The sequence below is a fragment of the Hemitrygon akajei genome, chromosome 3, assembly GCF_048418815.1.
Source record: "Hemitrygon akajei chromosome 3, sHemAka1.3, whole genome shotgun sequence".
NCBI classification, from domain to species: domain Eukaryota; kingdom Metazoa; phylum Chordata; class Chondrichthyes; order Myliobatiformes; family Dasyatidae; genus Hemitrygon; species Hemitrygon akajei.
In genome coordinates, this window is record NC_133126.1 from 29,956,795 (window position 1) to 29,980,366 (window position 23,572).

General features: G+C 44.7%; 2 protein-coding genes across 2 annotated transcripts in view; one reads left to right on the forward strand and one right to left on the reverse strand.

Moving 5' to 3' along the window:
* Window positions 1-3,309, reverse strand: part of mthfd1b (methylenetetrahydrofolate dehydrogenase (NADP+ dependent) 1b) — an 80,733-nt gene extending 77,424 nt beyond the window's left edge. Inside the window, exon 1 of the mRNA XM_073039451.1 lies at window positions 3,167-3,309. Within this exon, the coding sequence (XP_072895552.1) occupies window positions 3,167-3,204 (38 nt within the window). The 5' untranslated portion in view covers window positions 3,205-3,309. The remainder of the gene's footprint in view (window positions 1-3,166) is intronic.
* A 10,932-nt stretch (window positions 3,310-14,241) lies between these two features.
* The window catches only part of LOC140723009 (coiled-coil domain-containing protein 170-like), a 101,928-nt gene continuing 92,597 nt past the window's right edge, over window positions 14,242-23,572 (forward strand). Inside the window, exons 1-3 of the mRNA XM_073037643.1 lie at window positions 14,242-14,337; window positions 16,319-16,395; window positions 19,587-19,638. Coding sequence (XP_072893744.1) covers window positions 14,284-14,337; window positions 16,319-16,395; window positions 19,587-19,638 — 183 coding nt within the window. The 5' untranslated portion in view covers window positions 14,242-14,283. The remainder of the gene's footprint in view (window positions 14,338-16,318; window positions 16,396-19,586; window positions 19,639-23,572) is intronic.

A 23,572-nucleotide genomic window follows, 5' to 3' on the forward strand; every position in this document is an offset into this window, starting at 1 on the left:
GTGAAATGCTTAAGTGAAACACGGGGGAACCTCAATTAGATGATGGCGAGAGTGTGGATTGAGCTGTCAACAAAAATGGAGAATTCAACTGTAACATTAAAGAGAAGTTTCAAAAGTACATGGATGGGAAGGACATGGAGGGCTATGGTTTGGGTGCATGTTGATGGGCAGAACAAGGTAGGTATGGACTAGATGGGCCAAAGGGGCTGTTTCTGTGCTGTAGTGCTTTATGACTCTTAAGATACACAAGGTATTGAAGAGGGCATATAGCATGGGTCACGACAGAGAATACAAGAGTTCGCATATTATGTTGAAACTTGTCAACACTGGTCAGGCTACATAGAATATTGATTGCAGTTCTGATCACCACACTATAGAAAATAATGATTGTGCTGGAGAGAGTGCAGAGGAAATTTATTTGGATGCTGACTGGATTACAGGACTTTTGTCATGGAGGGAGACTGGATAGGCTAGGCTTGCTTTCTCTCCCATCCAAGAGACTGAGAGGTGGCATGGTAGAAGTATATAAAATTATGGGAGGCACAGATGGGTAGATACATTTACCCATGATATAAGCATCAAAAACAAGAAGGGAGAGGAAAGATTTTAAAGGGAATCTGAGGGTACTCTGAGAATATTTACTTACTCAGAGTAAACACATCATGTCTTAATTCTGCTTCTATGTCTTACAGTATAATTGTCTTACAGATTGGCCTGTTTAGTGGTGTACTATTATGTTGTTGGTAGCAACTAACTCAGGAACGCTGAGAGTTAAGTCACAGTTCTTTTCCCCAAGCTTGATATCTTTTTTTTAAAATAGGGAAACCTATAAAAACCAGAATGATGGCGATCATGCAGGAAAGTGGTGAGGCCTCACCAGTGAGCAGTATTGTGAGCAGTTTGGGGCTCCTTATCTTAGAAGGGATGTACTAACACTGGAAAGGGTTCAAAGGAGGTTCACAAAAATTATACTGGCATTGAATAGCATGTCACATGAAGACACTTTGATGGCTCTGGATCTCTAATCACTGGAAATCAAATGAATGAGGGTGACCTAATTGAAACTTATCGAAAGGTGAAAGGCCTTGATAGAGTGGATGAGGTGAAGATGTTTCCTGTGGAGGAAGAATCCAAGACCATAGGACATAGCTGCAGCACAGAAGGGCGTCCTTTTAGAACAGAGATGAGGAGGAATTTCTTTAGCATGAGAATGGTGAATCTGTGGAATTTGGTGCCAAGGCAGCTGTGGAGGCCAAGTATTTATGTATATTTAAGACAGAGGCTAATAGATTCTTGACTGATCAGGGCATGAAGGGATACGGGGACAAGGCAGGAGATTAGTGCTGACAGGAAAATTGGATCAGCCATGATGAAATGGCAGAGCAGACTCAATAAGCCAAATGTCCTAATTCTGTTCCTATATCTTATGGTCTATACACAATCTCCTTTTCCTTCTAGATTGAAGGTGTGAAGGGAAAGATTTAAAAGGGACAACTTTTTCCACACATAGAACATTCTGCCAAAAGAAGAGGTGAAACTGATTACAACTGCAATGTTTAAAAGGCATTTGGACAGATAAATAGATAGGAAAGGTTTAGTGAGATTATGGGCCAATCACATGGCAAATGGGACAGCTCAGAAGAGTACTGGATCAGAATGGATGAATTGGGCCGAAGGCCTACCTCCGTGCTGTATTGTCCCTTTTTCTTATGCTCTAAGGTAACTATCTCCTTCCTACAAGTCAAGCCCATTCCAGGTCAGCTAGTCCAGTCCTGTTGATTTATCAACAAGAGCTACAGTCTGGTTCTGAGTCAGATGTTCTCTTCTGGAGTGGTCCAACTGTCTGAACCTTATGGAAGGCACAACTCTGCCCTACAATCCCCCTTCTCTTTACTGCCATTCACATGTAACCTGCTATACATTCTCCAATAAATTCTTTCACTGAAAGCCGACTGCTCAGTCCATCTCCAGCCTACACATCCCTAACCACACCACTTTTTATTCCCATCACAGGACCCCATCTTTAACTTGAGATCCCCTTTCCCTAGCTCTGCAATTTCCTCATGGAAGAAAGGCAGGCTACTTGGCCTTTGAACTTAGTCCACCATTCATGAAGATAACATTCTGATTGTAATCTCAGCTCTGCAATACAGTATACTTACAACACTTCACACATCATTTCCTTGTTTATCAAGAATCTATTCACTTTTGCCTTGATAATGTTTCAATTTTGAAAACTCATGGCCACCAAGCCAAGAATTTCCTGATCCTAAATGGAAAAGTTCTTATTTTTTTATATACAGTGAAAGCCATTCCTAGATTCCCTCACAAGAATATTTACTATGAATTTGAATTAAACAACCTCTTCACATCCAAATCACATGAGATTCTGCAGTTGCTGTAAATCTAGAGCAACTCACAAGTGTTGAAGGAATTCAGCAGGTCAAGCAGTGTCTATGGAGGGGAATAAACATGCATTAAGGGTCTCAGCCTGAAACACTGACATTTTATTGTGTCAGAGCTGAGCTCCTCAAGCATTTTGTGCGTGTTGGTTTTCACTTCCAATCTGTCAGTATTCTTTATCTCTGTTCTAAATTCTAGCTTGGCCTCTCCAATCTTTCCTTAGATGGCAACCAGGTATTTAACCTAGTAAACTTTTCTGATCACCAGTCCTTAATTAAGAATTCATTAACTCCACCTAACATCCTTCAGCATTCCAATCCCCGGCAATGAACAGTAACATTTCTGGTCTGTCTGCGTTGGAGGAGCCAGTTCTCCGAAGAGTCTGCCTGCAGAAGCCACTCCATTCTCAGCACCAGGTCCCATGGGTGACAGGGGGTCGAGGCGGGCGGGCGCGCGGGGGGTGGGGGGGGGGAAGAGCGCGCGCGCGCGCGCTGGGAGCTTTATTAAGGTCACGCGCAGAGGCGGTTGATTGGCGACTGGGAGGAGGGGCTGGCGGCAGCGGCAGCGACAGGACGCACCCCGTCAGCACACAGATCACGGACCTGGCGCCATCAATCAGCACTGCCGACTCGGCCACCTCCACGTGTGGCGAAGTGCGCGGGCGCAGCTTACACTCTCCGCCGTTGAAAACTGCAGGTCGAACTACAGGGAGGGGGGAATGAGTCCGCGCAAGACCCCGCGGCCCCTCGCCACGCACACTTACGCCGCCAATTCTTTGCCGCTCAGCACCGATGCCTCCATTGCCGCTCGAGCAAGCCGCCACTGAGCGATAACCCTAGTTAGAGCGGAGAAGGGGACGGCTGCCTGCTCCGAGGATCACCAATCACAATCCACCTACCCGTCCCCGTTCCGACCAATCAAATGTCAGCTTGTAGAGGCACCCTCCTCGACCTGCCCCGTCCATAAACCAACCAACCAATGAATGTCCAGATCCATTCGGCCCAATTCTTCCATTCCGATCCAATAGTCTATTGAGCTGGACCTATTTGCCATGCGATTGGCCCATCATTTTACGAATCATGGACCTATCAATCTCCGCTTTAGCTATGTTCAATAGTTTGGCCACTATAGACACAGCCATTAAACTCCTCTCACGTGTAAACCATTTCATTCCGAATTGAATTGACTTTATTACTTACATCCTTCATATACACGAGGAGTAAAAATCTTTATGTTACGTCTCTGTCAAAATGTACAAAATGCAATTTATAATAACACGACACGACAGTCAATATAACATAGAAATATAATTGTATCAGCATGAATTAATCAGTCTGTTGGCTTGGTGGAAGAAGTTGTCCCATTGGTCCTGGCTTTTATGCTGCTGTACTGTTTCCAGCAGGACCCAGCAGGAGACTGGTGGGGAAGGTGGAAGAGCTACGACCTTTGCAATCAGATGATCTACTAAGAAGAGAGGTGGTGATCTCTTTAAACTCACCTGGCAGAAGGCAAAGGCAAACCACTGCTATAACTTGCCAAGTACCTGATTTCCCAATCTGTCAGTCTCAATAAAGGATCAAAACAACGACAAGTGTCGGGACAGAGTGGCATGGAGGGAAACCATCCGCCAAATGGAATTTCCAGACGACGACGAAGTTTGTGGTTGGGGTGACTTGGGGTGCCAATGATCCTTCGGGTCCTTTTTACACATCTGTCTTTGTAAATGTCTTGAACCATGGGAAGTTGACAACTACAGATGTGCTGGGCTGTCTGCACCACTCTCTGTAGAGTCCTACGACTAAAGGAGGTACAGTTTCCATACCAGGCAGTGATGCAGCCAGTTAGGATGCTCTCAATTTTGCCCCTGTAGAAAGTTCTTAGGATCTGGGGGCTCATACCAGACTTCTTAAACGGTCTGAGGTGAAAGAGGTGCTGTTGTGCCTTTTCCACCATATAGCCGGTATGTACAGACCACGTGAGATCCTCGGTGATGTTTATGTCAAGGAATTTAAAGCTGTTCACCCTCTCAACCCCAGATCCATCGCTGTCAATAGGGGTTAGCCTGTCTCCATTCCTCCTGTAGTCCACAACCAGCTCCTTTGTTTTTGCAACATTGAGGGAGAGGTTGTTTTCTTGACACCACTGTGTCAAGGTGATGACTTCTTCTTTGTAGGCTGCCTCCTTATTATTTGAAATTAGGCCAATCAGTATAGTATCATCAGCAAATATAATTAGCAGATTGGAGCTGTGGGTGGCAACACAGTCATGGGTAGGCAGAGGGTAAAGGAGGGGGCTTAGTACACAGCCCTGAGGGGCATCTGTGTTGAGGATCAGAGGGACAGAGGTGAGGGAGCCCACTCTTACAACCTGCTGGCGATCTGACAGGAAGTCCAGGATCCAGCTACACAAGGCAGGATGGATCATTCTTGTACACTTCCTCTGGATCCTCTCCAATACCAGCACATATGGAACCTAAACTTTTCACAATGCTCCAAATGTGGTCTTACCAACGTCTTATCAGCATCACCTTTTAGTTTTTATATGCTAGTCCTCTCGAAATGAATGGAAAGGAACTGAACACATACTCAAGCAAGCTCAACTACTGAGGCTGGAATGACCTTTACTCTGAAATGTAGGTTGTAGGCAGCACCAATCTCCCCAGGAACTTTGTTGGAGGTATGAGAATACAATAAATAACTAAAACAAACTGACAAAATTGGGCAAATGTGAATTACTGTGTGGAGTCTCGCCTGCCCTCGTTATTGATGCTTTTTGTGGTGTGTATGTAACTGGGAGAGCAGATGGTGCCTTCATTTATTGTCTCACCTAGAGATCTATAGTAAGTGTACCTGAGGAAGATATCTCAGATATAACACCTATCTGAGTAAGAAAGACAAAGGTGTGCACCAAGGTTTGTTTCTGTATCTCATGAGAACTTAGATTTATTTGAAAAGCAGTAGAATCTCAGACTGTGGAAGTCTAAAGTTCAGGATCCCATGGTCAGTTATTCCTGGGGTCCATATCGAAGGTCAAGGTCCAATGGTCAAAGACCTGGGTTGACATGTCTGGAAGTTAGAGGCCTAATGTCTGTGAGGCAGCCTGTCTGGAGTTGAAGGCTTGACTGTGTGAGTGGGTGGTTGGAAGGGAGGAAAGGGGCATGTTTTTGCTGCTGTTGTTATTGTTGCTTGTGTTGTTCTGCTGGACCTTGTGGGCATGGTATGTTGGGCTGGAATGTCTGGCGACTCTCGCTGGTTGCTCCAGCACATCCTAAGGTTGAGTTGGTTGTTAATGTAAATGACACATTTTACTGTATCCTTATCTATGTCTGGTTTAGAAAATTTATTTCAAAGTACATATGTGTCACTATATACAACCCTGGGATTCATTTTCTTGTAGGCATATTCAATAAGTTAATTATAGAATAATAACCATAATAGAATCAATGAAAGACTGCACCATCTTAGGCATTCAACCAGTGCAAAAGACAACAAACTGTGCAAATAAATAATAATAAGCAATAAATATCGAGAACATAAGATGACGAGTCCTTGCAAATGAGTTGAGAGGTTGTGGGAGTATTTTAGTGTTGGGGCAGGTGAGGCTGAGTGAAGAGTTCAAGATGGTCATAACTTTTACTGAATTGGTGGTGTGGGTCCTGTGACTCCTGTACCTTCTTCCTGATGGCAGTCGCGAGAAGGGAACATGGCCTGGGTGGTGAGGATCTCTGATAATGGATGCTGCTTTCCTGTGATAGCGCTCCGTGTCAGTGTGGTCTCACCAATTTAAAAGAGGCTGCACTGGCCACCACCTTTGATTCTGCCAGCAACAGTGGTCTCATCAGCAAACTTGAATATGGCATTGGAGCTGCACTGAGCCACACAGTCGTAAGTATAAAGTGAGTAGAGCAGAGGGCTAGGTACACAGCCTTGTGGTGCACCTGTGCTGATGGGAGGAGGAGATGTTGTTGCTAATCCATAAAAAAAGACACTGATGGTAGCTGGCAAAGTTTTGTGGACAGCTTGCAGAAAAATTGCTGGATAAACATCTCCTGAACTGTTTAATAAGTTTCAATTCAGTCTCACTTTTTGGCGCTCTTTGTACAGACTAAGCTGACCACGCAAAGATTCTCGCACGTGCAAGTTGCCCATGCAAAATTTGATCCAGTTTGTGTTCCAGTAATGTTTTGCTGTATGTGTACATCTCCAGTCACCTTCACCTGGCGCCTTCTTTCAGGGAGAAGCACGTGTTGGCAAACTCAGGGAACCCTCACAATAGGAGCCAGATTAGGCCACTTGGTTTCTCCAGCTTGCCTCACAATTCGATATAATTATGGATGATCAGCCTCTGGCCTCAAATGTTCCTCAGTGCCAGTTCCCCAGGAACCTCCTCTCTACTGTATCAAAATGTGATCTACATTTAGAGTCCATCACAGGAGAATATCTACAAAGAGAAACTATGCTTGAGAAACCAAGTGGCCTAATCCTGCTCCTGTTTTTTACGTGGTACCTCATTGCATTCAGTTCATAGGAAGAAGGCTGAGGCTTTGGAGAAGATACTCCCCAGGATGCTGTCTGAATTAGAGGGCATGCACTATGAGGAGAAGTTGGATAAACTTTGGTTGTTTTCTTTGGAATGTTGGAGACTGAGGGGAGACCTGATAGAAGTGTATAAAATTATGAGAGCCACAGATAGGGTAGATGGCCAGTATCTTTTATTCATTGTCAAAATGTTTAATACTTGAGGGTATGCATTTAAGGTGCGAGGGGAAAGTTCAAAGGAGATGTGGGACAGGTATTTTTTACACAGAGATTGGTGGGTGCCTGGCATGTGCTGCCAGGGGTGGTGGTGGAGGCAGATACGAAAGAGGTGTTTAAGAGGCTGTTAGACAGACACATGAATATGGAGGGAATGTAGGAATATGGACCATATGGACCATGTACAGACAAAATCTTAATTAGTTCGGCATAACACGATTGGACAAAGGGCATGTCTTGTGCTGTGTTTTATGTTCTAATTACACCCAATGATCCAGCCACTATAACCCTTGGGGAGTTGTGGGCAGAGAATCGTGGAGTACAGTGGGCTCTTATCTTGTTCACCAGTTTTTTATGTGGCACCTTATCAAATGCTTTTGGGAAAGCTAAATATATTACACCTACAGGATTCTCTCTATCTGCTTTGCTTGTCTTGTCCTTAACAAACTTCAAACTGTCAACTTGTGGGTAACTGAAGAAATAATTTATTTGTGCTTTGAGGTACATGCTGGGGATTGTAGAACATTGCAGTACAGGAACAGGCACACCCTGTGTGCCAGCATGATGCCAAGTTAAGTTAAACCCATTTGGACATGATCCACATCCTTCCACTACCTGCCTGCTCATCTAAACACCATTACTGTGTCTGCTTCTACCACCTTGGCAGCTTGTTCAGATTCAGGTTTAAATTTACTTATCACATGTACTTCGAAACATACTGTGAAACACATTGTTTGTGTGAACAACCAACAAGCCCAAGGATGTGCTTTTAAATCTCGACCACTTCCTCTGGCAGCTCTTTCCATACACAGTATGCACCACCCTCTGTGTGAAGAAGTTGCCCTTCCAGTTCCCATGAAATTATTGCCCTCTCACCTTAGACATGTGCCATCTAGTTCTTGAACTCCCCAGCTCAGAGAAATAGACTGTGTGCATTCAGAGTCAGATTAATTTATTTATCACATGTACATGGAAATATACAGTGACGTGTTGTTTGCGTGAGCAACTAACATGCCCAAGAATGTGCTGGGGGGCAGCCCACAAGTGTTGCCATGCATTCCCGTGCTGACACAGCATGCCCCCTATGCTCAACACAGAGCACAGCAACACAAAAGCCCCCACTCTCATTGCTTCAGAACTAGCCAGGTTCCTTCCTAAAACCCTTATGATTCCTCTCGTGACTTGCCTACCCTTCCTGCTCCGCTAACCTCTCTCCTTTTATCGATGCCAACAACCTAGTGAATGAATAACTAAAGCACATTGCCCAATGTTTATTCTATTAACCACTGTGGACACATGAGACTGCAAATTCTGGATTCTGGAGCAAAAGGCGAACTGCTGGAGGAAGTTAGTTGGAGGAACTCAATGGTTCAGGCAGCAACTGAGGAGCGAAATGGACAGCTGGTGTTTCAGGTTGAGACCCCTCATTGGGGGCTCTAAGATAGAGGACAAGGAAGGGAAAGGGTTGGCTAAGGAACTGCCAAGATGGATCCAGGCGAGGAGAGGTGATTGGCAGATTGTGGTAGATTGGTAGGATAGAAATAGAAAGCATTCCAGGCAACTGTTCTGCAAGAAACTATAAAGGGTTGTGAACAGAGCTCAGCACATCACAGGAGCCAGCCTCTCCTCTGTGGACTCTGTCTACACTTCTCGCTGCCTCAGTAAAGCAGTCAGCATAATGAAAGACCCCACCCACCCCAGAAATTCTCTCTTCTCCCCTCTCCCATCAGGCAGAAGGTACAAAAGGCTGAAAGCATGTACCACCAGACTCAAGGACAGCTTCTACACAATTGTTATAAGACTATTGAATGGTTCCCTAGTACGATAAGATAGACTCGACCTCATAGTCTATCTCATTATGACCTTGCACTTTATTGTTTACCTACACTGCACTTTCTCTGTAACTGTAACACTTCATTCTGTACTCTGTTATTGTTTTACCTTGTTCTACCTCAATGCACTGTAATGTATTGATCTGTATAAACAATATGCAAGACAAACTTTTCATCATTACCTCAGTACATGCAACAATAATAAACCAATTCCAATTGATGATGGGAGGTGAGAGGTGGAGACAAGGGGCTACAGATGGTGGAATCTGATAAGAGAGGAAGGTAAAACAGGGGAGGTGAGGAGGGCAGATGGAAATAGTGGGGGCGGAGACCCAGTGGGAGGAGGGTGTGGGTGATAGGCAGATGGAGTGGATGGAGGGAGGAAAAGGAACAAGGTAATGGGGGCTGGAGGGTGGCGGGGTGAATATAGGAGGAACTGGGTAGATTGACAGGACAAAGAAAAGGGACAGATGGGGAGCAGGCTATGTGAAATTAGAGAATTCAAATGTTCATGCCATCGGGTTGTTCACTACCCAGTAAGAGTATGAAGTGCTGTTCCATTACTTTGTGCTAGTCCTCCCCCAGCATTTGAGGAGACTCCACTACCCTGGAAATCAACAGTGATCATTGAACACGAGGAAATCTGCAGATGCTGGAAATTCAAACAACAACACACACAAAATGCTGGTGGAACACAGCAGGCCAGGCAGCATCTATAGGGAGAAGCGCTGTCGACGTTTCGGGCCGAGATCCTGACTAAGGGGAGAAATGAAAGTGTAGAACATAGAACAATACAACACAGTACACTCCTTTCATCCCCAGAATGTTGTGCCGACCTTTTAACCGACTCTAGGATCATTCTAACCCTCCCCTCCACAGAGCCCTCCATTTTCCTTTCATCCATGTGCCTATCTAAGAGTCTCTTAAATGCCCCTAATGTATCTGCCTCCACCTCCACCCCTGGCAGTATGTTCCATGCACCCACCACTCACTGTGTAAAAAAATTTACCTACCTTTGATATCCTGATGAAGGGTCTCAGCCTGAAACGTCAACAGCGCTTCTCCCTATAGATGCTGCCTGGCCTGCTGTGTTCCACCAGCATTTTGTGTGTGTTGTTGAGTGATCATTGAACTTATCTCAGCCCCTCACACACAAAACACTGCAGGAACTCAGCTGGTCAGCAGCATCTATGGATAGTAATGAAGAGTCCACATTTCGGGCCGAGACCCTTCAGTGTGTTGTTTACTTCCCCCATGGATACTGCCTGACCTGCTGAGTTCCTGCGGTGTTTTGTGTGTGAGAGGCTGAGATAAGTTCAACGACCACTGTTATGTGTGTTGCTAAAGATTTACAACTAAAAATGCAAGAAAATACAAAGGTAAGAAATCCCATGTACAAAAATCATTAATGACACTTTTTATGAGGTAAATTGTGGAATACTAGCACTGCAAACAGTGAACAGGCGAGCGGAGGTGAAGCTGACTTGAGGGATGAGCTGTTCTGGTGCATTGCAAAGTCAGGGTGCAACGTGTTCGTGCCTGTTTTGGAGACAGAGATGGAGTTGGAGCGAGTAGTTCAAGGAGGAGCTGAGGTGGAGAAATTTTGGTGCCCATCCACCTAAACTGGGTGTGAGGATGGATTGCTCTAAGCGCTGAGCTGATTTGGAGAGGCCAAGAATGGCTTTGGACTGAGCGGCGAAGTCTAGGCCCTGTGTCAGGGCTCTGTGGGACACGACCCGGTATTTGGACCATTTAAACACTGGTCCAGATAGACACGAAATTTAGGGTGCTGGGACCGAGGCGAGGGTCGAACCAATTTTGCTCACTCTGTCGCGATGTATAGTCCTCTCTCCGCGGGGCTGAGGCTGCGAATTTGCTCCCATTGCTGCATGCTTTGTGTCTGCGAGTTTCATGGCAGCTTGCTCCACTATATGATGAACTTGAGACCAAGGCTTTGGCCATGCAGCGGCTTCTCCGGGGCTTTGGGTCTATGGATTCAATCTGATTCGGAATGCTATCGCTTGCTTCTATTGTTCGCATGATCTGTGATATTTTTCTCTTTCTCTGCACATTGGGTGTTGGCCTTTCTTTAAAACTGGGTTCTTTTGGGTTTCTTGCTTTGTGGCTGTCTGTAAGCAGATGAATCTCAAGGTTGTATAATTTATACATACTTTGATAATAAATGTACTTTGAATCTTTAAAGATTACCAGCGGCTGCAGAATCTTTTGTGTTTACGATTAGTTTTCTAAATGGCACAGACATGACTGGCCAAATGGTATTCTGTAAATCTGTTTGAACGTCTTTAGTGGGGGAGGGGTATGTCAAGCAAGAGGAAGGATTGGGGTGTCCCGTGGATGGTTTGAGGTTGGGAACAGGGCATTCTAGGTACATTAAGTGACTGTTCTTCTCACATGGCCCTCAGGACCTTAAGTCAATGACAAGAAAAGGAAATGCACTAAGGGGAGAAATGCAAGTGTAGAACATAGAACAATACAGCACAGTACACTCCTTTCATCCCCAAAATGTTGTGCCGACCTTTTAACCGACTCTAGGATCATTCTAACCCTCCCCTCCACAGAGCCCTCCATTTTCCTTTCATCCATGTGCCTATCTAAGAGTCTCTTAAATGCCCCTAATGTATCTGCCTCCACCTCCACCCCTGGCAGTATGTTCCATGCACCCACCACTCACTGTGTAAAAAAAAACCTACCTTTGACATCCTCCCTATTCTTTCCTCCAAGCTCCTGAAATTTATGCCCTCTTGTATTTGCCATTTCTGCCCTAGGAAAAAATCTCTGAGTGTCCACTCTATCCATGCCTCTTGTACATCTCTAACAAGTCCACTCTCATCCTCCTTCAGTCCGAAGAGAAAAGCCCTAGTTCACTCAACTTATTCTCATAAGCCACATTCTCCAATCCTGGCAGCATCCTGGCAAATCTCTGCATCCTCTCCAACGCATCCACATCCTTCCTATAATGAGGCAACCAGAACTGAATGCAATACTCCAATTCATAAACTCAAGAGATTCTGCAGATGCTGAAAATCCAGAGCAACACACACACACTAAATGTTGGAGGAAGTCAGCTGGTCAGGCAGCATCTGTGGAATTGAATAAAGAGTCGGCGTTTCAGGCCAGGACATTTCATCGGGGCTTGACTGGGATCGGTGTGGTCTAGCCAGGGTTTTATAGTGTTGCAATGTTACCTCGTGGCTCTTGAACTAATGAAGACTAACACATTAAACACCTTTTAACCACAACTTGCGCAGCCACTTTGTGGATCTCTCTGTTCCTCCACACTGCTAAGAATCCTGTCATTAACCCTGTATTCTGCCCTCAAGTTCGATCTTCTGGAGTGAATCACTTTGCACTTTTCTGGATTGAAAAGTCCTATCAATGTCCTGTTGTATTCTATGATAAAACTTCCACACCAACAAGTCCACCAACCTTTGCGTCATTTGCAAACTTACTAAATTACCTTATCCAGGTCATTCCACTTCCTTATCCAAGTCATTTATCAAAATCCCAACAAGCAGGGGTCTATGGACCCCCGTGGAATACCACTGCATTGTTATATGGAAGCAGGAGTAAAGAAAGAATCACGTTTTGGCAAAATACAGCAGAGGGGGACCAGATGTTGGGAAAGTACTCAGCAGGATGACAACCTGGAAACCTGCCCCCACAAATGACTTCTCCAGCTAATGGTCAAAGTCCTGTGATTGGTGGGTTTTGGGGTCGATACCCAGAGGTCAGCGGTACAGAGGTTGAAGTCCAGGAATTAGCAGATCCGGAGGTCAAAGCCTGAAATTTGAAGACTGAAGTCAACAAGTCCAGAGGTCAAGGCCTGAAGGTTGAAGTCCTTAGCTCAGCATGTCCAGAGGTTGAAGGCCCGATACTTGTGAGTCTGTGAATCCTGGTCAGTGACTGGAGGTTGAACGCCTGAGAGTCTGGAGCCAAGGGCTGGAGGCCTGGAGATGACCTGTCCGATGGTTGGACACCTGTCTGTGTGTATGGCTGGGTGACAGGGTGGGAAAAGGGCTTGCTGCCTGACCTTCTGAGTTCTTCCAGCTTTCTGTGTGTGTTGCTCTGGATTTCCAGTATTTGCAGAATCTCTTGTGGGGTTTTTTTTGCTGCAGTTGTTTTGTTGTGTTGTTATTGCTGTGTTGTTCTGCCAAGTATTGTGGGCACGTTATGTTGGGGTCAGATGTGTGGTGACATTTACGTGCTGCTCCACACTCAGGATGGAGGAGCAAAACCTTATATTCCGTCTGGGTAGCCTCCAACCTGATGGCATGAACATCAATTTCTCCTTCGGATAATTTTTTTCCCTCCCCCCTCATCTTTTTCTATTCCCCACTCTGGCATCTTACCTTTTCTTACCTGCCTACTATCCCCCTCCCTCCCACCTGGGTCCCCTCCTCCTTCCCTTTCTCCAATGGTCCTCTCTGCTGTCTTTCCGGTTTCCTTCCTCTCCAGTCCTCTACCTTTCCTAATCACCTGGTTTCACCTTTCAACTTTTGGCTATCCTCCTTCCCCTCTCCCCATCCTTTTATTTTGGCATCTTCCCCCTTCCTTTCCAGTCCTGAGGAAGGGTCATTTATTCACTTCCTGACCTGCTGAGTTCCTCCAACATTTTGTGTGGCTTTGGACTTCCAGCATCTGCAGAATTGTTTGTGTTTATGATTAGGTTGTGTTGGTTGTTGCATTTCAGTGTACGTTTTGCAATGAATCTGAATCTGAAAGAAGTCTCTATTTTAAACTCACTAAAGCTGTATTCTCCAACTTAATGAGTTTAAAATAGAGGCTGAGTCACGTTTGCAGAACAGGATACAATTGTTCTCCGCTTCTGCAATTGTGTCTCCCAGTGCAACACAAGGTACTGGTAATTGCACATTGGTGTGTAATTAGCAGCTAGAATTTCAGGGTGAGGAGTAAGCCAGGAGGAAATGAGCTTTGTCTTGGTAAAATTGCCATCTCTCTGGTAACAGGTGCTTAGTACAGTTTCTGTAGAGATGGTGACAACACACAAATACTCACTGCAACACCTTCAACCAGCCTCTGACTGGCGTCTTGCACAGCCAGTGGGGAGCAGGCTTTCCCCAGTCAAGAGGTGGCTGCACCTATGGGTGATCTTGGGTGTGGGCTGGGCAGGACAACGTGCTTGGGATGGTAGTATGTTGTTTTGTGATATTGGAGCCCAGTTACCAAGGTGTGAGGGAGCAGATGGAGAAAGACGCCTTGTAAAGTTGTACTTCGATCTCTGTGTCCAACTTCATAAAGGGTGAAATCTCAAGATGTTTCACAACTACAAGGCAACCGACCACCTGGAGAATACAAAGCAAGTAGATGTAAGTGTTGGCAGTGAGTTTGTCACAAAAGCAACATTTTGTCTCTTCTCCAATCCTTCTTTCCATCTATACTTTCGGTCGGATTTGGATCTGTCTATGTAATCGCTTGCGGATTTGGGTTCGGATTCAGATTCAGTCTCCTGTGAACCCAGAGCAAAGGGTTTAGGCAGTTGTGTGGAGGGATTGAGGGAAATGTTTACAGAAAGTGGTGTATACAGCCAGGTCCATCACAGGCAAAACTCCTTGAAGATGGCCTGGGTGCTGGGGAGGCTAGTGCCCATTGTGGTCATGCTGTGCCAGTGCTGGAAGCATGGCACAAACTCGGACTGTGTTGGTTGTTGACACAAATGATGCATTTTACTGTAAGTTTTGATATACATATGATACTTAAATATATTCCCTCTTGAGGTATGACAAGGTAAAACATTAATAGAATTCAGAATAAACTCTTGCAGTTACAGAGCAAGTACAGACAATAAGGTGCAAGGTCATAGTAAGAGGTCAAAGGTCCATCTTATTGTACCAGGGGACTGTTCTCTAGTCTTATGACAGTGGGGTAGAATCTGTCCTTGAACCTGATGGTATGTACTTCAGACATTTGTATCTTCTGCCTGACGTAAGGAGGGAGAAGAGAGAATGTCTGGGCTGGGTGGGACTTTGATTATGCTGGCTGCTTTATCAAGGCAGCACAAACTGTAGACAGAGTCTGTGGAGGGAAGGTTAGTTTCTGCGATGAGCTGTATAACAGACATAGCACATGAGGTGAAGCACATTAGGTTCCAGCATGCAGTGTAAAACATGGTGTGGTGCATGGGGTTCCGAGTAGTGTAATGCAGGGGGATAGCAGTAGTGTGGCGTGATGCACTCTGGCATGCAGCGTTATGCACATGTGTGGATCCTTCAATGTAATGAAGTTGCAATGTAAACAGCATCTAGCACAGGACTCCCCAACCTTTTTCATGCCATGAACCAATACCATTAAGCAAGAGGTCTGTGGACCCCAGTTTGGGAACTGCTGCTCTAACTCCAGTGTGAAGAGTTAGAGTTAGACAGCACAGAAACAGGCCCTTTGGCCTGACTCATTCTTGCTGACCAAGTTGCCTAATTAAGTCAGTCCCATTTTCCTATGTTTGGCCTATCTCTTTTTAACCCTTTCCCATCCATGTACATGTCCACATTTCTTTTAAATGTCACAATTGTACCTGTTTGTACTACTTCCTCTGGCAGCTCATTCCACATACCCACCACCTTCTGTGTGTAAAATTTGCTCCAAGGTTCCTTTTAAACTTTTCCTTATCATATTAAACCCATGCCCACTAGTTTTAGATTGCCCTACACTGGGGAAAAGACTGATCATTCGTCTTATCTACGCCCTTCATGATTTTGTAATGCATGCTCTGCTGCCTGCAGTGTCAAACACACACAGTCTGATGAACACAAAACTCCAGCATGCAGTGTGATGCTCGTGTGTATGCACTGAAAAGCTTACCTTGCATACTGCTCTTGCAGATCAGATCACTACACAGGGCATGAAGGTAGAATAAGGTAAAACAATAATAATGCAGAATGAAGTGTAAAAACTACTGAAAAAGTGCAGAGAAGGTAAACGATAAAGTGCAAGATCATTACGAGTTTGATTATACTGTATAGGTAAAATGAGTGTTGTGGTGCATACTGGAGATGTGGATCAGTGCATCTCGGAAAGTCAAACCAATGGAGGATGTACACTATGAATGGTAGGGTACTAGAGAGTGTAATAAAACAGAGGCACTTGGTGTACAAGCGAATAGTTCATTAGAAGTGGTGTGACGGGTAGACAGGGTGGTGAAAGAGGCATTTTTCGTGATAGGCTTCAGCAGTCAAACACTGAGTGCAGGAGAATGGGACGTTGTTGTTCAGTTGTATGTCGACGGTGCATCGTTGGGATCTTGGGATCAGTTGACTAGTGTTACTAACTGTTTTCTTTCTCTTCTGTTGTCAGTTGGAGGAACAGCTGAAGGAGCACCGCAGGGAGCTGGAGAATAAGAATGAGGTTATCAGAATCCTGACACGACTGAGGTGAGGCCATGGCTCCAAATATGTACCCCAGTGAATTTTCCTTCCCACCAGCCTCCCTCTGCTCGAAGCCATACCACGCAAAGTCCTGGGCCTATGGTTTAACTCTAAACTGATTCCACAATCTACTGACTCACTTTCATGACTCTACAACTCATGTTCTCAGTGTTATTATTTTTACAATTTGTCTTCTTTTGCAGCTTGGTTGTGTGTCAGTCTTTGTTTATGTGTAGCTTTTCATAAGTTTGATTATATTTCTTTATTTTTCCTGCAAATGTCTACAAGTCAATGAATCTCAGGGGTGTATATGGTGATATGCACATACTTTGATAATAAATGTACTTTGACTTTTATCAACTGCATTGGTGCCCTTTGCTTTCTGTGTACTCCGATAATGGTTTTGGTAACTTTGCTCCTGACTTCATGGCTGTCTTGTTAAGGCACCTCCCTTATCCAAATGTTCTCAGTATTATTTTTATCGTTTGCACGGTTTGTTTTCTTTTGCAGATTGGTTGTTTGTCAGTCATTGCCTGTTTCTGTATAGTTTTTCGAAGTTCTGTTGTATTTCCTTATCTTCCTGTAAGTACCTACAAGAAAATGAACTTCAAAGTAGTAAATGATGACAGATTTGTACCTTGACACTGAACTAAAAGAGTTTGCATTTCTACAGCAACCTTCATGACCTCAGGACATCCTGAAGATGAAGGCGAGTTAACCCGTGATTTTGCCTCAAAACACAGATGTGTCAAAATCCAGAGGCCATAGGTTCATAGAAACATAGAAAATAGCTGCAGGAGTAGGCCATTCGGCCTTTTGAGCCTGCACCGCCATTCAGTATGATCACGGCTGATCATTCAACTCAGAACCCTGTACCTGCCTTCTCTCCATACCCCCTGATCCCTTTAGCCACAAGGGCCATATCTAACTTCCTCTTAAATATAGCCAATGAACCGGCCTCAACTGTTTCCTGTGGCAGAGAATTCCACAGATTCACCACTCTCTGTGTGAAGAAGTTTTTCCTCATCTCGGTCCTAAAAGGCTTCCCCTTTATCCTTAAACTGTGACCCCTCGTTCTGGACTTCCCCAACATCGGAAACAATCTTCCTGCATCTAGCCTGTCCAATCCCTTTAGAATTTTATACGTTTCAATAAGATCCCCCCTCAATCTTCTAAATTCATGCTTAATGGGAAGAAATTTAGAGAAGTTCTGAGGAAGAACTGTTTCACACAGAGGAGGTTTGCGATCTGGAACAGACTGCAGATGCAGCCAAGTGGAGACAGAGACTCTCACAGCAGTACAGATCCATAATTCCTTGAAAGTGGCATCACAGGTAGATAGGGTCGAAAAAGAGCTTTTGGCATACTTTTTTCATAAATTAGAGTATTTGAGAGAGGATGTTATGTTGAATTTATATAAGATTTTGTTCAGGCCAAATTTGGAGTATTGAGTGCAGTTCTGGTCACCTACCTATAGGAAAGATATCAATAAGATTGAAAGAAAATTTAAAAGGATGTTGCCAGGACTTGAGGATCTGAGTTACAGGGAAAGGTTGAATAGGTTAGGACTTTATTCCCAGGAGCGTAGGAGAATGAGTGGAGATTTTTTAGAGGTACACAAAATTATGAGGAGTAAATTTATGCAGATTTTTTCCTTGAGGTTGTGTGTGACTACAGCTAGGGGTCTTTGATTAAGGGTGAAAGGTTAAATACTTAAGGGAACCTGAGGGGGAATTTCTTCACTCAAAGGTTGGTGTGAGCGTGAACAAGCTACCAGCAGAAATGATGGATGTGGGTTCGATTACAAAATTTAAGAGAAGTTTGGAAAAGTACATTGATAGGAGGGCTCTGGTCCAAATGCAGGTCGACGGGACTAGGTTGAGTAACAGTTTGGCATGGACTAGATGGGCTGAAGGGCCTGTTTCTGTGATGTGGTGCTCAATAACTCTATGACACTAACTATTTGGCTGAGTTCTTGAATCTCCAAGTCAGAGATGGGTATGGACCATGAGCTGGGAAATGAGGTTAGTGTAGTGAAATGGGAAACCTGACCATCAGCGTGACCTGTGGGCCAAAGGGCCCGTTTCTGTAATCTCTCACTCTATTAAGGAAATAGTTTGTAGTCACTGATGAATTGTTGGTAATGCAGCAAACAATTAGTGTACAATTCTTCAGCCAAAGGGTGGTGGTGAAACTGTGGAATTCATTGCCACTGACGGCTGTGGAGGTGAAGCCATTGGGTATATTTAAAGCAGAGGTTGATAAGTGCTTGACTAGTAAGCCTGTCAAAGGTTAAGTGAGAAGGCAAGAGAAGAGGGTTGAGAGTGATAATAATCAGCCATGAATGGAACGGTGGAGCAGACTCGATGGACTGAATGGCCTAATTCTGCTCCTATGTCTCATGGTCACAGCAAGCTCCAATAAACTATACAATGGAATAATCAGTTTTAGTGGTGTTGATGGAGGAGTAATGGAGACACTGGTGTCAGCTGCCCTGTGATGGCCAGAGGGAATGCTTACCTGAGAGAATCGATGTATGCTCATGACCATGGAGCACTCCATCAGTGCTATACTGCTATTCCAGCCTGTTTAAAAATTAAGGATTAGCATTATTTGTCACATGCACTTCAAAATATCAAAATATACAGGAAATGTGCCGTTTGCATCAATGACCAGCACTGTCTGAGGATTGTGCTGGAGGAAGCCTGCTAGTGTTGTCATTCTTCCGGCACCAGTATAGCAAGCCCACAATTCATTAAACCTAACTCAAACGTCTTTGGACTGTGGGAGGAAACCAGAGCACCTGGAGGAAATCACTGTGGTCATGGTGAGAATGTACAAAGTCCTTACAGCAGCAGGAATTGAACCCTGACCTTAAAGCTGGTTCTGTACAGCATTACTCGAACTGCTACGCCACCATGCTGCCCTGTATCCTGTGGCCAGGTCACTGCATTTGATTTAATAGCCTTCAGGCCTTGGCTTTAGGCCTCTAGCCACTGCCCGGAGCTGGCCTGGAAGTTTGTCCCAGTGGCTGGTCTGTGTGTGCATGGACTCTTAATCCCTAGCAAAGCAGCAGCATGGGAGAAGGTTGTGAAATGTTTCAGTTGAGTGATAAACCTACCTTCCTGAGGTTCAGTTGGTGGGTCTGAATGCCCTTCAGTGTCCCCTATTAATGGCTTGTCTGTTTCTTTCCACAGAGGAGCCGACGATTTACCAGCAGGTGTCATAAGCAACCTGCGCCTGCCAGAGGTGGGTATTCCACAGCCATGTCGGTGCAGTATGGCAGGAACAGAAGTAAACATTTCCAGTATCTGGCAGCGCCAGCATTTATTGCCCATTCCTTGCTGTCCATTCAAGAGGTGTGGGAGATCTGCCTCATAGAACATTCAATAGTGCCACACAGTACTGGCCCCCGGCCCACAATGTTGTGTTGACCTTTATGATCAACCTAACACTCCCCTCCCACATGGCCCTCCACTTTTCTATCATCCGTGTGCCTATTGCGGTCTCTTAAATATCCCCAATGTTTCTGCCTCCATTGCCAACTCTGGCAGCACATTCCATGCACCCACAACTCTCTGTGTAGAAAAAACCTACCTCTGACATCCTTTCTTCCAATCACCTTAAAGTTATGTCCCCCTCGTGTTAGCCATTTTTGCTCTGAAAAAATATCTCTGGCTGTTCATTCTATCTATGCCTCTTATCATGTTACCGCTCACCCCCCTTCACTCCAAAGAGAAAAGCCTTAGCTCGCTCAACCTTTCCTCATAAGACATGCTCTCTGATCCAGGCAGCATCCTGATAACTCTGCACCCTCAAACTTCCACATCCTTCCTATAATGAGGCGACCATTGATGACAGATTTACCAGGGTGTTTTATACCATATGAAAGTGACCACACAGATTCACAGGGTGGTGAAGAAGACATCTGGCATGCTTGCCTTTATCGGTCAAGAGATGAGAATCCATAGTACAAATGCGCAGGACATTTGGGGTACTGTGTTCAGTTCTGGTCGCCCAGCTATAGGAACCAAGTTGTTAAACTGGAGAGCGTGCAGAAAGGACTCTCAAGCGTGTTGCAGGGTCTGGAGGGCTTGGGTGATAAGGTGGCTGAACCTAAAACTAGGGGTGAAAAGAGACTTTGAGTGTGGAACGAGCTGCCAGCAGAAATGGTGGATGCAGGTTTGATTGCAACATTTAAGAGAAGTTTGGATAAGAGGTCTATAGTCCAGGAACAGGTCAATAAGGCGAGGCTCAATAACAGTTTGCATTGGACTACAGGGCCAAAAAGTTTGTTTCTGTGTTGTAGTACTAGGTTGGGAATGATTTCTCTGAAGCGAAGGAGACTGACAGGTGACCTTATGCTGATTTATAAACTTATAAGGGGCATAGATAACTTGGATGGTCACAGACTTTTTTCAAAGGTAGGGAAACAGAATTGGACATCTGAAATAGAAATGTTTCCGTGTTACTTTACAGTTTCACCACCAGGCGTCAGTGTTTCACTGTATATGGTCATATACAGCCAGCAAACTTGGTAACACTAGGTGTAATTGTGTTATAATACAGGGGAACGGAGGAATGGAATTAGGCCATTTGGCCCATCTGCTCTGCCATTCCTTCATAGTGATTTATCACCCCTCTCAACACCATTCTCTTGCCTTCTCCCCATTTCCTTTGATGCACAAGCTAATCAAGAACCTGCAGTTTAAATATACCCAAGCAACGCACACAAAATGCTGGAGGAACTCAGCAGGCCAGGCAGGGACTATGGGAAAAAGTACAGTTGACATTTCGGCCCTGCCTGTTGAGTTCTTCCACCTCAACCATCGGGCTTTTGAACCAAATAAATAACCACTCAACAACAAAATATATATTATTATTTCGTTTATTTTGTATTTGCACAACTTGATGTCTTTTGCACACTGGTTGAATGCCCAGTTGGTGCAGTCTCTCTTTGATTCTATTATGATTACAGTATTATTCTATTCTGGATTTATTGAGTATGCCCACTGGAAAATGAATTTCAGGGTTGTATACGGTGACATGGATGTACTTTGATATTAAATTTACTTTGAACGTTGGACTTTGAGATCCTCCCCCTCACTTTTTGAATATCCAGCAAGTACAGGCCCAGAGCCATTCATTCGTGGGATTATTCTCTGGATCCTCTCCAATGCCAGGTTCTACAACACCACTTGTCCATTCCAATTTAACTCAAAGACATGTGAGATGATGTAGTTGAGGAGCTGGGACAGAGCAAAGGAATGTACAATAAATGGGAGGATACTGTGAGGGGGACTGGAGAGGGCACCAGGGTAGTGTAGCGGTTAGCACAACACTATTAGAGTGCCAGCTGTAGGATCAGGGTTCAATTCCCACTGCTGCCTGTAAGAAATTTGTATGTTCTCCCCGTGACCACATGGGTTTCCTCCAGGTGCTCCAGTTTCCTCCCACATTCCAAAGATGTACGATTTAAGGTTAATAAGTTGTGGGCATGCTATGTTGGTGCTGGATGCATGGTGACACTTGTGGGCTGCCCCCAGCACATCTTTGGACTGTGTTGGTCATTGACACAAACGACACATTTCACAATATGTTTCGATGTCTATGTGACGAATAAAGCTAATCTTTGGAGTATGTGTCCATAGATTGTAAAAGGCATTCAGGAATAAGACCCATCCATCTTCCTGCTGATCTTCCATTTTTCAACTGTCTGTCATCCCTATTTTGAATGATCTTATTAGTTGAGCCCACCATGGCCCCTGGGGCAGGTGATTCCAAAGATACATCGGTCTCATAGGACTTAGAACAGTACAGTCCAGCACAAAACAGGAGCCGGCTCCTCAGCACAGCATGTCTGTGCCAAAAGTTATGCCAAGTTAGACTAATTCTCTTCTTCCTGCACATGATCAATCTCCCTCCATTCTCTGCATATCCAGTTGCTTAAAAACCCCTCGGCCACCAATGATTGTATCTGCCTCCACCACTCAACTTGGCAGTTTGGTCCAGGCACCCACCACTCTGTGCGTCGACAAAAACCTGCCCTGCACGTCTCCTTTGAACTTACTCCTCTTGCCTTAAGTTTGTGTCCTCTAGTACTTGACATTTTTACCTTACAGTTGAGCTCTAACAATATTGTGTATTACATAGAACATAGAAATCTACAGCACACTGCAGGCCCTTTGGCCCACAATGTTGCGCTGACCGTGTAACCTACTGTAGAAACAGCCTAGTTTTCCAATGTTGTCACTTCTCATTCAGAATCAGAATCAAATTTATTAACACTGACATGAAATTTGTTGTTTGCAACAGTGCTAACATATAAAATTACTATAAATCACAAAACAAATAAAAATGAATTGTTCGTGTGTTCATGCAACATTCAGACAATAAGACTTAGGGGCAGAATTAGGCAATTCAGTTCATTGAGTCTGCTCTGCTATTCAATTATGGTTGATCTATTTCCCCTCACACTCTGATGGTGGAGCGGAAGAAGCTGTTCCTGAATCATTGAGTGTGGTTCTTCAAGCTTCTGTGCCTCCTCTCCAATGGTAGTAATAAGAAGAGGGCTTGTTCCGGATGGTGAGGGTCCTTAGTGATGGATGCCTCCTTCATGAGGCACTGATTAAAACAAAGCCTGTTTTAGTGATCAAAGTGGTCTGTTCATGGTGTTGCTAAACTGTAGTGATTAGGGTTGTGCATGTTGGTACAAGAATCAAGTGGTTAAAGGGAAGCTTCTGTTACTGAACCTGGTGGTGTGGGATTTTAGGCTTCTGTACCTTCTGCCTGAAGATGGCACATCCTGGTTTGTGGGGATCTTAGATGGTGGATGTTGCCTTCTTGAGGCAGTGCCTCCTGCAGAAACTGCCATTGGTGGGGAGGAATGTACTTGTTATGTAGCTTCTTACATTCCTGCATGTTTGAATTGCCTATGATGTGGTCAGTACTTCTGTAGAGGTTTGTTTGGGTGCTTGGTGACAAGCTGAATCTTCTTAACCTCTTAAGAAAGTAAAGCCGCTGTCGTGCTTTCCTTGTGTGTGCCGGGCCCAGGACAGGTCATCTGATATGTTATCGCCCAGGACTTTAAAGCTGCTGTTTTTTTCCCTCCCCCTCCCATCTTCTATTCCCCACCCTGGCCTTCTACTTATTCTCAACTGCGTATCACTTTCCCTGGGTACCC